The 12,674-nt window shown below is 36.0% G+C and overlaps 1 protein-coding gene across 44 annotated transcripts in view; it reads left to right on the top strand.

Annotated features, from left to right (window-relative positions):
* Positions 1 to 12,674, top strand: part of BBX (BBX high mobility group box domain containing) — a 285,641-nt gene that overhangs the window by 107,669 nt on the left and 165,298 nt on the right. For 41 of the 44 annotated variants that reach the window (XM_021070479.2, XM_084991463.1, XM_021070484.2 and 38 more), the window contains one exon: positions 10,074 to 10,147. The exons of the other annotated variants lie outside the window; for them this stretch is intronic. Coding sequence is in view for 12 of the 41 variants with exons in the window: in XM_084991460.1 (XP_084847586.1) it covers positions 10,126 to 10,147 (22 nt within the window). In the remaining 29 variants the exon portion in view is untranslated. The remainder of the gene's footprint in view (positions 1 to 10,073; positions 10,148 to 12,674) is intronic. 44 annotated transcript variants of the gene reach the window in all.

Here is a 12,674-nt window from a genome sequence, read left to right as displayed (position 1 = left end):
TGTGATGTAGGCCGGCGACTATAGCTCTGATTCGACCCTTAGCCTGGGAACCTCCATATGCCTCAGGTGCGGCCCTAAGAGAAGACAAACAAACAAACAAACAAAAAAAAAAAAAAATTACATTCAGGCTGTTATCAGAAAGACAAGGAATAAGTGTTGGAGAGAATGTGGATTAAAGGAAACCCATGTATGCTCTTGGTATGAATATAAATTGATGAAACCATTATGGCAAATAATATGGAGAGTCCTCAAAAATTTAATGCAGAACTACCATATGATCCAGATATTTATCCAAAGAAAACACTAATTCAAAGAGATATAAGCACCATGTGTTTATTGTAACATTATTTAGAATAGCCAAGGTATGGAAACAACTTAAGTGGTCATCTGTGGATGAACGGGTAAAGAAGATCTCTCTCTCTCTCTCTCTCTCACACACACACACACACACACAAATACTATGCAGCTAAAAAGAAAGTGAAATCTTGCTATTCTTTGTAACATGGTTATCTAAAGGGTATTATGCTAAGTGAAATGTCAGAGAAGGAAATACTGTGTGATTTCACTTATATGTGGAACCTAAAAAAGTAAACAAATAATAAAACAGAAACAAAATAATAACTACAGAGAACAGATTGGTGGATACCAGAGTGGAATGTGGTTAGAGGTTGGGGGTTATGGTGAAATTGGTGGAGGAGATTAACTGCACAGGATGGATGGTAACTATACTTACTGTGGTGACCACTTTGTAGTATATACAAATATTGCTTTATAATTTTGCACACCTGAGGTTTGCATGATGTTATATACCAGTTTTCCTGCAATAAAAAATTATATTCAGAGTAGCCTTCATGTTATTATATTTTACTTTAGTTCTTCAAAATTTTATTGTTTTTCCAGAAATATGTATGGTAACTCGCACTAAAGCAAAAACACTGTATTCCCAGCTATTCCATGATTTTTTTCTTCCTCCTAAGTATAAGGAAAAAAAGTAATTTCAGGCATGGAGAATGAATTGTGTGTCGCTGTCCTCTTAAATATAATGGCATACATAACAAATTTCAAGACACTGGAATTGCTCTTAGAATTGGTTTTAGAAATCATATTAACATCATCCAGTTTTTCAGTGTTTTTGCTGAAACCTGAAACTCCTCTTTATAGGAAATGTAAATTGAAAGAGGAATCGGTGTTGTAGGATACAGATTGAAAATTTAAACATCTTGACTTACTGAATGTTATGATGTGCCAAAAATTTTGAATAAATTCATTGAAATTAGGATTTGAAATAAAGTAAAATAAATCAGTTCTCCCTTTCATTTCTTTTCAGGAGGTTTTATGTGTGTGGTCCACTATTTTTATGTCCTTTTTCTTTCATTACAACAAAACTGCAAACCATTCTACTTTCTTTTCTCCTCTCTCTTCAGGTACTAGTAATAATATAGCTTCTCATACCTGTTGTTTGTTTTGTGTGCTTTGCCCCGATTCATGTTTCACAACTATTTCTTACCCAACCATTGTGTCTAGAAGATGGAATAAGCTGATTGGCTGAGCCTGGGTTATATTTCTGTCCTTGTAGCTTGGGTAGATTTAGGTGAGTCCCACTCTAGACTCATGACCTGTGAGCAAGAATGAGTATTTTCCCCCAAATCAGAGTGTGTTTACTGGAAAATGGAAGATACACCTATACTGGACAGGAAAGTCCAGTATAGAAAATGGTACTTTTGTGCCTGATTAATCTCCCATGTAAATAAAGCATCTACAGTAAGTTTCCTTTTTAAAAAGTGAGAAGATCTGATTTTCTTAATTATAAAAAAGGTTAAAATTTCAAAGTACTTATTAGCAATATCGAGAACCACGGCTCTTAACAGATGTTTGCAGGGCATATACCTTTCACCATTCACCTTGAGTCCTGTGTCCTTGGTGGCCTCTGTGGTTGTATAACTGATCTCTGAGGGTCACTCTGTGGGAATAAGTGGCAAAGGATAAACCCTGTGTCTACCAATGGGAATACTTGGAGAATATTTCCTTTAATTTATTTGAATTGGCTTAATTTGAGCCAAATACTGTCTATTACTTCAAATATTAACTGCCATAGGAGCAGAGGCATTTATTGAGGATTAGTGAACGGTGGAGCACATATATGTACAGAGGTTGTCGTTGTAGGGCCTGTGCTTTAGGTTTAATGGAGGATGTAAATTTAATTGTTACTAGGTGTTTCTGGTGGGAGTGAGCATTTAAGGGAGAATTACTGTTTTTAAATTCTCAACTGGCATTGGCCTGTTGTCCACTAGTCAGTATTTAATTTTAATATTCTTAGACTGAAGTAAAAAAATTAAAAATTAATAAACTTTACTTTTTAGAGCAGTTTTAGGTTCACAGCAAAACTGGGTGGAAAGTACGGAGTTCCCTTTTACTTCCTTCCACCTCCTTCCCCCCAAGTAAACAAACATTAACTTCTTACTCCAAGGTATTTGAGAGTATTTAAAAACACAAAGAAATATCTACAATGAAAAGGCTGTCTTTTTCTGCATTCAGAAGAGAAAGGGGAAAGTGTTCTAGAGCCAAGAAGCATTCTTTGACTTAACCCTGAGAGTGAAAAGTTAGGTTCTTTTTTATGATCCCTTTCCAGCTGGGTTGCTACTATGGAAGACCAGAGGAAGAGTAGAAATCTGATGTAAGCTGGTTTGGAGCCTCCTGCTGTTCCAGGGATGGCAAACTGCAGATCAAACAGATTGATGCTGGTCCTGAAGAGCAGTGTGCTGTAAGGGCAATGAACACCCCATAGCAGGAGCCCTGGGTTCTGGCTTAGCTCTGTCTCCAGCTTGTTGTGTAGTCCAAGGGGGTGAATTGAGTGGGCTCTGCTTCCAGCATTCAGTGATTCCACAACTGATTAGCACATGTAGTGGGGTCTAACATCAGATCCTACATGGGCAGCAGTGTGCACTCATGGGGTGTTACCTAGCCCAGCCAACAAACCAGTTGAATGCCTTTTGTCTAGTCATTTAACCCTTTGGGGTCTGTCTTGGTTTCAGCTGTGGAAATGTGATTGGACTTCTCTTTCTCTCTAAAGAAAGTTTCTTGGATCTTTCTGCTTTAAAATAGCTAATTACCATATTGTATTGTTTGTCCTAGGAATAACTGCTTTGTGAATAAATAACTTCAACTGGGAATGTGTTGACACATTATTGTGGATCATTTTTGAGCAGACTCCTTAGTGTCTTCATATCAGGAAAGTTCTTGCGGTTAACATACCTGGGGGAGGTTCTCACTGGATATACATTAGACATGCCTGAAAGGGACAGGGACTCTTTCTGGACAGTACAGGTTTTTTGGTTTGTTTTTAAATAACACAATATAAATTTTAATGGAGATGTGCTTTTTAATATCACAGAATTTTTTATTATGTTTATGTTTATATTTCTTTAAATTGTCTTTGTGGGGTTTAATTAATAAGGAAAAATGGGGAAGCCTAGTGTCCTTGACTTCTCAGAATAGAATATTTTCCACTTAAAATTATGTAGGAGTTCCTGTCGTGGCGCAGTGGTTAACGAATCCGACTGGGAACCATGAGGTTGCGGGTTCGGTCCCTGCCCTTGCTCAGTGGGTTAAGGGTCCGGCGTTGCCGTGAGCTGTGGTGTAGGTTGCAGACGCAGCTCGGATCCCGCGTTGCTGTGGCTCTGGTGTAGGCCGGTGGCTATGTCTCCGATTAGACCTCTAGCCTGGCAACCTCCATATGCCGCGGGAGCGGCCCAAGAAATAGCAAAAAGACAAAAAAAAAAAAAAAAAAAAAAATTATGTAAATTGCTAACGAGTGACTTCCTTTTTTTTTTTAATCAAATGACTACGGACTAAATTGTTTAAGTAAGGGTGTGATTTTCTGTACATTGTTAATTATTACTGATTAAAGGAGTCCTTTTTTACCTCAAAGGACAAGGTGGTCCTGAAGTTCCTCCAGTGGGTTTCATTCACAGAACTTTTCACTAAAGACACAGGCTAATTCTTCAAGTGCGTAGGCCAAGGTTTACTGGGGCTAACCCACAGTAATGCATAGGTGGGAAATCCCACAGAGCTGGGATTATCTTAACCTTATAATTTCCAGCTCAGTGGCTTGATAGAGCTAATGAATCTTCCCAAAGTACCTGGTGGTTCCCTGTTGGTGTTCCTCATATAGCTGCTGGCAAGCATGTTTTTATACTCTTCCTGGAAGTGAAACTCCTTCTGCCTTAAATGTGCAATTTCCCCTGCCTGAGAAGGTCAAAGGCATATTTATATAGTTCACAAGAGTATAAAAGAGGCATTCAGGGCCTCCCTGCCAAGCCATCTGACTGGACTAATGCCTACTCATTTTCCACCTCTACTTATGGAAACCGTAGAAATTCATAGTTCCACCATGGCCCCTGAAACAACAGTCTTAACGGCAAATGAGCATTATAATAAAATATCCATATTATCAAATCAGCTAATGGAGCTTGAAATTGGTAGGAATAAAAAGTGGTTGTTTAGACTGTCAGAATTAAATATAAGTTAAAACTACCTAAATTAAAACAAAATCTACCTTTTGAAAAACTAGCAATTCACTTAGTGTGGAAATGCTGAGACTATTCAAGGCAAACTTTAGCATGTTTACAATGTAATTTTTTATTAAATGCTTTTCTACCGCATAGTTTTAACGCTAGTGAGATTACTAACATTTATTAAGCACTTTCTATATGCCAAACACTTTGTATTTATATTCTTGTAATTTAAGGCAACTTTTAGAGGTGTAGGGATTAGTGCACATGAGGAATGGAGGTTCCAAGTGTCTCAGAAAGTGGCCCATAATGGCAGGCTAGTAAGTAAACAGGGCCCCTGAGATTGGTATGCTTTGCAGAACACTGTGCTGCTAACCGTGCCCTGTTGTTTGAGACTATGGACTGAAAAAAAAAAGGGCAAGTTGCATTACTTTCTCATTTGCCCACATTTCATATTCCACTTTCTAGTCTGAAGCCTGCATTCTTGACCAGATCTGCCTCTGGATCCCTCCCATCTTTCTTCTTGCCGGTACGGAACTTAGGCTCGGCCTCTGCTGTGCTTGTGACACCCTTCTCCATTCTCTTCACATCCCAATTTGCAGCTGGTGCTTCAGGTTCCAGCTATATTTGTCTTTCACATAAAGATTTCCCTCGTGTTATCGAACTTTTTGGGAATTCTTACTGGTTTGACATTATATATTTCTGTCATTGTGTAACCTTGTGCATGTGTGTTTGCCTGTGTGTGTGTGTGCAATTACCCAACTAGATTGTTGGCTTCCAGAAAATAGCAACTCTTATAATACCTTTTGTAGTGTTATTACATAGTAGGTCATCAATAATTTCTCAAATCTGTGCTGTAGAGATGCGTGTAGATAGATGGTAGGTAGTTTTTAAAGCATACTTTTATAACTGGTCAATTTTTAGTACTGAAGAGGAGAGGATTTCCAAATCTTTCATCTTGCTGTTTTAAGAGGTCCATGTCTAACAATGAATGCCAAGAGTTTTCTCTCTCTTTCTGCTGGTATTTTCTAACATCTTTCTGGAAATTCCAAACAGATGGACAGATCTGTAATGACTTAATAGTTATTTTATTTTGCTGTTAGTATCATCTAGTGAACTTTTAAGACTTGTTTGCCTTTATTACTTGTTTAAGGTTTCTTAACTGAAAGGCTCTGGGTCATGAGGAAATGCAAGGTGGGGGTGGGAAGGTGATAAAGAGATACTTCAGATTTGCATTTTAAGAAATTTTCATTTTCAGTATAGCTGACACTTGTAATTTCTGTTAAAGATTGGTGCCTGGCCAGAAATGCCTGTGGTTTAAGCTTCAACTATAAAGACAGGCAGGGTCTTTGATTTTAACAGGTGTTGTCTTTATTCATACTTCGTATTGTCACTGTCACAGTATGAAGTATGAATAAAGACAACTCTTTTGTTAAAAAGCTTATATGTTATATATCTTCCTGCATTTATCTTTGTCTACTTGAAGATAACTTATTCCAGCAAATGATTTAACTGGAGCTTATCATTTCTAGAAAAAACATCCTTCACCCCTGGTGTACCACAGTGACCTGAGGTGTGGAATTTATGGGCCAAAATTGCATAATAGCTGGCATGCCTTTTCAGTACTATTTTGTAATGTACTGGTAGTCCTGTCGAGGAGATGAAAAGAATATTGAGTGCAGTGGGTTGGGTGGGGGATCTTATGCATACACAAGACAAGGGAAAGCTTTAGTTAAATCAGTGAGTCAATTGGTTTTCTGTTTATTTGTTTGTTTTTTACTGTAAATATGTATTTACATAGAAGTAAGTGCTTAGTGTTTAAGTTTTTAAACATTTAGGTTTTATTTATAAATATGTAGTGTATAAAAAGAGTGAATTGAGGAAAACAAAATAATTGTATTTATTTTAAAAAGTAGCTTTAAGACAGGAAAAAATTAAGACCGTCTACTTTGTAAGACTAGAATACATATTGTTGGGAAAATGGACGAAGGCAGTGGAAGATTTAGTGAAAGAGTGGATGTTAAGACTTATTTGTGACCTGGGTTTGTTTTGACTCTCAGAGGTCGTGCTGACTCTTAGATTAGAAATACAGCCTCTTTCACAGCGTAAACATAATTGAAAATAATAATTTACAAGTTTGCTTTCTTGGGCTCTCCATTTTGTTTTCTTCAGGTGTAAAAAAGCATGAGTATTCTATTTTCAGGAAGATAAGGAAAGAATCTATTTCTTTTTCTAGCAGTTTGGCTGTTTTTCTTGTTGTTTCTGGCTCCATAAATGGAGAGGCATCTGTACTGTTCATTGTATTATGCTCAGCAAGTTTTTTTTTTTTTTTTCCATTTGAATGTAATTGTTCCTTAGCAAATAATTGCAGTCCAGAATGACTTTTTATTGAGCTTGATTGAATTAGGGTTATGTATGAAAATGAGTTAGTTAAAGCTTAATCTATTACCCAGAGAATTGATGAAAACATCAGAAAAGCAGTCATTCATGGGAATTAAATATTCTTCCATGTAAATGGGCAACATGGTTGCCTGGAGTCCCTTCTGTAGTGACTAGGTTGTAGTGACATCAGGGTGCAAAACATAAAGTGTTGGCATGGAAGGGGATTTTGCCATGATGTGCCTTTGAATGTTATACTGGGCATTAACACTAATGAGGGAGCCTGCCTCATTGTAAAAAGTGGCACCTCACCTTTTTTAGTATAACAAGCTTTCAAAACATACTGTCTCAAGGGGTAATGTGTAAGCTGCCACCAAGCCAGTTGCTTTCGGGTATTGCAGTGGCTGTTTAGGCCAGCTCTTGAAGATGAGTTTTTCAAATGTCAAGTCAGATGCCCTGTTTGTGGTAAGAGGTAAATAATAGGTAATTAAAAGTTAGCTCTCTCACCTGCCATGATCAAGTTTCTTGGAGGGAATCCTGAGCCGGGCCAGATCAGGCCTGGCTAGTTGAGCATCCTGTGAGAGGCAGTGTCATGGAGGGGGCAGGGTCAGGAATCCAAGAGCCTGTGGGGATGAGAGGGATGGTTAAGAGGAAGCCTTAGAGAACATAGGCAGGCATACGATGGCTTAGTTGAAAATCCTGGCTTTGGTCTAAGGGCATGTTCAGGTATTCTGCAGGGTTGTATTCACCCTTTAGACATTTCCTTTTCTTGCCCACCCATCCTTCTGGCATCTCACACAGCCACCCATTTCTATCAAATCAAAATGTTTTGTGAAGTACTTGTAACTTAAATGCAGAACATCTTTTGCTGGAACTCCTTTTCTCAGGCTACCCATGTGGGCATTCGTAATAGCCATATAAAATTTGGAGTTTCCAAGTTTGGCTGCCAGAGAACTCAAAGGGAGTCTGTCTCAGGCAGGGTCTTCAGTCCTGCAGTTGACCTCTGCTCTGTGGCTGACTCCCTGGCTTCCCCCTCCTAGTCAGTTATGTGCAACATGGTTTTTTAGTTATCCTGAGTTTTAAAACCTGTATTGGCCACAACAAGGTCAACCTCTTTCCTCTCTCTCCCCACTTTATCTGTAGATAGTTGCATCATAGGTGATAAAGTATTGAACAATAATCAAAATAAGGTATAGATATGGTCCATTGTTTAGTATATATCTGATTATAGAAACAAACAAATCTATAAGCGTACTTTAAAATTAATGAGAGTTTATTTTTGAGCTCCTAAAAGAACTTCTGCATATAGGATATATTAGCATATTTTATTTCCCAGATAGCATACACTCACTTCCTAAACTAAAAAGTAAGCAGGAGTTCTCAACGTGGCATAGCAGAAACAAATCCGACTAGGAACCATGAGGTTGTGGGTTCGATCCTTGGTATCCCTCAGTGGGTTAAGAATCCAGCGTCGCTGTGAACTGTGGTGTAGGTTGCAGACACAGCTTAGATCTTGCGTGGCTATGGCTGTGGCGTAGGAAGCCAGCTACAGCTCCAATTAGACCCCAAGCCTGGGAACCTCCATATGCTGCAGGTGTGGCCCTAAAAAGACAAAAAGACAAAAAATAAAAATAAAAAACAAAGTAAGCAGATCGCGTAACTGTCAAAATTAAAGGTGGACCCTCTCCTGGTGTTGGCAGTACTAATTATATTTATTTTGTTTTTAGTTTATACCAATTTATTTACTTGACAGTTATTTACGGATATTTATCATACAACTTTTATTTTAGTGGTTTTCTTCTATACTGGCCTTTTTGGATTTATATGAAAAAAAAGTATGGAAATAAACATAAGAGATTGTGTATGTGGTTTTCTTAAAACAGCATTTTAATATTGTTAAGTTGCCTAGTTTATGACAATCGACAGATTTTTATATCATTTATTTAATCAGTTTTTGGAATTGTACACATCCTTGGTAAAAGCATAGGCATTTAATTTGAAAGTATTCATATGTGTCCTTTGTAGTTTGCTTAAAAAATCTGGATTTATTCTTTCATCCATACCCTTATTTTAAAAATGTGGATGAATGAGTAGTATCCTGTGTGAAGCCACGGGAGACCGTTTTCTTTATTCTTCCCAGCTATTATTTTCTTCAGTAGGACTGGGTGACAACTGAATCATCTAAGCCTAGTTAGGATTACTCAGATGAATCATTACGTGTTTTTGATATTTACTGTGTAAGCACCAATTCTTCCATATTATAGTGGCTGATTAGGGCAAAAAACTTTAGCCAAGCCATAAAATGACTAACAGTATGGCTAAAGCCAGGGAGTGGTACCCAGTTTCTGGAGTGTGTGTAGTCTACTGATGGTAAAGAAATATATTGTCATAATATTCGGGGGGGGCAGGAAATTGTCTTTATTAGCTGAATGTGGATTTAGTATCACCATGAAGCATCTGGAAAACTAAATGAGTGTCTCACATAGAAACTGAAATAACATGATTCTTAGAAATTATGCAATTGAGGTATATGTTTATATTTGCAATATTAATGTAAAGTATTCATTTAATTTTTACACTCTTGCTGATTTTCATCCTCTTACATTTATTTCGTCACATAGAAAGTAATTTTTTGGTAACAGCTTTTCTCTATTTGTGTGTATTTTCCCACCCCCCACCCCCCACCCCCAAGGAAAACTATCTTGGCTTCATTCATTGTCTTTAAACCATATAAAAGATAAAATATAAAATATTAACATCTGAACTATAGCTTACTGGTTGGGTTGGGCCAAGTCATTTCAAATAATTTGGATTTAGTCAGAATATGAATTTAATGCCATGTTTTTCCAGAGGATTCACCTGTAACTCTATACCTAATTGTAGTCAAAATGCCGAGAAATGATTGCGTGTAATTCTTTGTCTCTGTAACTTTAATTTCAGAATTCCCATGGAGTAATATTAGTGACTATCTTTTTGTTAAATTTGGCTATAAACTCTTTAGGTCTCTCTAAGTTAGTAGAGGGATGTTTAATAATTTGTCTGATTTTGATTGGCTGTGAATTTGTCTTAATGATTACGACTGTTTTGCCAAAGGAGATTGGTTAAAGGAGAATAAGTGTCAACTTTGTTTGAAAGGGCTTCCTGGCTCACCATTTTAACCACTTTGCTATGGGTCCTTCACAGAATCCTGCTGCATCACAGAAGCTGGAAGTTCTGATGTTCCATTGAAATCACAATGGAAAGTCTTGACTTGACTGGTAAGAACAGCACTGCAGGTGCATCTTTCTTACTTACCTGGAAGCAGTGAAGCAGTCAAGAGCTGTGTGTTATCAGAGCTGGTCTCAACTTTTTCCCATCTGATGGATTCACCTTCCATATTGATCAGGGAAGTGTGATAATTTTGTATTTTTTTCTTGTCAATTTCATTAGTATTTTTAAAGTGATATTTTAATCTCCATTATCAAGTAAGTTAAATTTTCCTTTTAAATCATGAATTTAAAAAAATTAACTATTTCATAATCTCTGGTTCATTCCTCTGCAATAATGGGCTACTGTTAAAAAGACAGTTTATTAGGTCCTGAATATCTGGAGGATACATGCCTAAATAAATATTACGTAGGACTCTTTGCCCAAAGCCTTTTTCTTTGTACTGCCTTTGGCTTTAATTGAAAAATGAATTAGTATCAAAGCATTATGGAGGGTTTTTTAAACTATTAAAAATAATAGAAGTGTGTATAGTAGCATCATGAAACTATTTTGAATATGAAAACCTCATAGTGAAAAAAAAGTTGATTTTAAAATATCTATATGGCAAATTATAATTTCATGTGACTAAGAAACATACTATTCTTTTCTCTTGTACAGAAGTTATATTCAAAACTTCTCCTTTGGCAATATTGTAAGATTAATTTTAATAATGATTACTTAAATGCATAGAGTTTTCTCAGTCCTGGAATACAATTGTGATTGCTTTATCAACATTTGAATACTTTATGGTGAACCGATGATTTATAAAACCAAGGAATTTGATATAAATTAAAATTAACAGAAATAGTAAATATTATTTGGTAATAATTTTCAGAACATGAACTTATTCTTCAGTTTCTCTATTCATTGAAAATCTTAAATCTTTTCTGTTCTTAAGTATTTTTGATAGGTTTTTAGGTCTGTCTAGAATAGTTGTGTCTACCTTTTTGTTTTAGTAAATATATGACTGAATGTTGCCTTTATGAAACAAGCATTCATATCAGTCTCTGAACCATTCTTCTGAATGTTACAGTCTAGGGTTATACACTTTATAAAAATAACTGCCATTTAGCTTGAAAGTGTGTTACTACACCAACAAAATCTTATTGCCATTGACAAGATTGGGATTTAGTTATTTTCCCTACTTTCTGTGCTGTTCTTTAAGGCTTAATTAAGTTAGAAATACAGATTCTGGTTTTAAAAATGCCAATTAGGGTACAGTTGATTATAGTTTTATCAGGTCAGTGGAAGAGACTATAGAATGTTTGAATATTGATATCAAAATTTCAAATATATTTTTAATTACTAATCCTAAAGAGTATAGTGAGATTTAAAGAAAATTAAATTTGTGGCAATATTCTGGATTTTCTGAATATGAATACATATATAAAAAGTAAAACAGGAGGACATTTTATATTACCTTTTCAGAAAACTAAATCATTAATCGACAGTTTCCTGGCAGTCTTGACCTAAGTAGCCTTCTGAACTGTGATTTCTGAATGTTAATCAGGTTATTTCAATAAAATGTTTTATTGACTATAAGCAGAAATTGACAAAATCCTATTAAAATCTAAGTATATTTCTAGCATACGTATATGTTCATCTTAAATATAATATTAACTAATGGAAAATATGCTGTACAAAATCAGGAGTAAGAAAACAAATCATGGAAGATGTTACCTAGCAAAATGATGCCAGGGTTCAGTAGATCTAGAAAACATGCTATAATAATATATGTCAGCTTTGGCAAAGTTATGTCTCATTACCCAGAGAGTTCCCAGATTTCAGTGGTTTATAGCGGTAAAATTTCTTTTTCTCTCATGTTCATGTGTCTGATGAATTTGCTATCACTCTACTCCATGTCCTCTTCATTTCTGGGCCAAAGCTGAAGGATGACCCCTTTGGGATGTACCAATTTTGTGGCAGAAAGAAAAAGGAATGATGGTAGAATCTGGGCTCTCAAAACTGCTGCTTGGAGGTGGCACATGTCATTATGTCTCGTATTTCATTGGCTAAATCATGTTACATGGCCAGCTCATGTCATAGGATAGAAATGGCCTTTTAAGAAGGTGAGGAGGCTGATAGGGAGGCACAGTGCATATTTTAAGTGTAATATCTGCATAATCCTAACTAGGGCTCTTCTAGACAGAATGCACCTAATATAATAAAACTTCCAAGAAGTCTTACAGTAAATGAATCTGTTTAACATGTAAAATTATTGACTGTGAATCCTCTTATTACATGGAACACAGTGAGTTTGATACCCTGTGACAATTTTTAACAAATGAGGAATTGATAAAATTCAAGAGTTTTTTAAAGTTTTAAAAGTTTTATCACGTTTCCCACTATGTGATAAATGGAAATATAGTATATATTAGGCTTACATTATTGTTTTATAAGTTATTTAATAGTGAATGAAAATTATTGCAGACTGGACTGTGGTTTGAATAAAGAGTTGGGAGAAATAATGATACTCATAATAACTTCTTTTGTATATTTAATTGGTTGTAGAACTTTGACAGGTATTATTTAATTTGA

The sequence above is a fragment of the Sus scrofa genome, chromosome 13 (genome assembly GCF_054392235.1).
Source record: "Sus scrofa isolate SSC_HxYL_T2T_F1_AM1 chromosome 13, Sscrofa_HxYL_maternal_Yorkshire_Landrace_v2.0, whole genome shotgun sequence".
Taxonomy (NCBI): Eukaryota; Metazoa; Chordata; class Mammalia; order Artiodactyla; family Suidae; genus Sus; species Sus scrofa.
The sequence above is the reverse complement of the archived record's forward strand: the minus strand, read 5'-3'. Positions and strand labels throughout refer to the sequence as shown.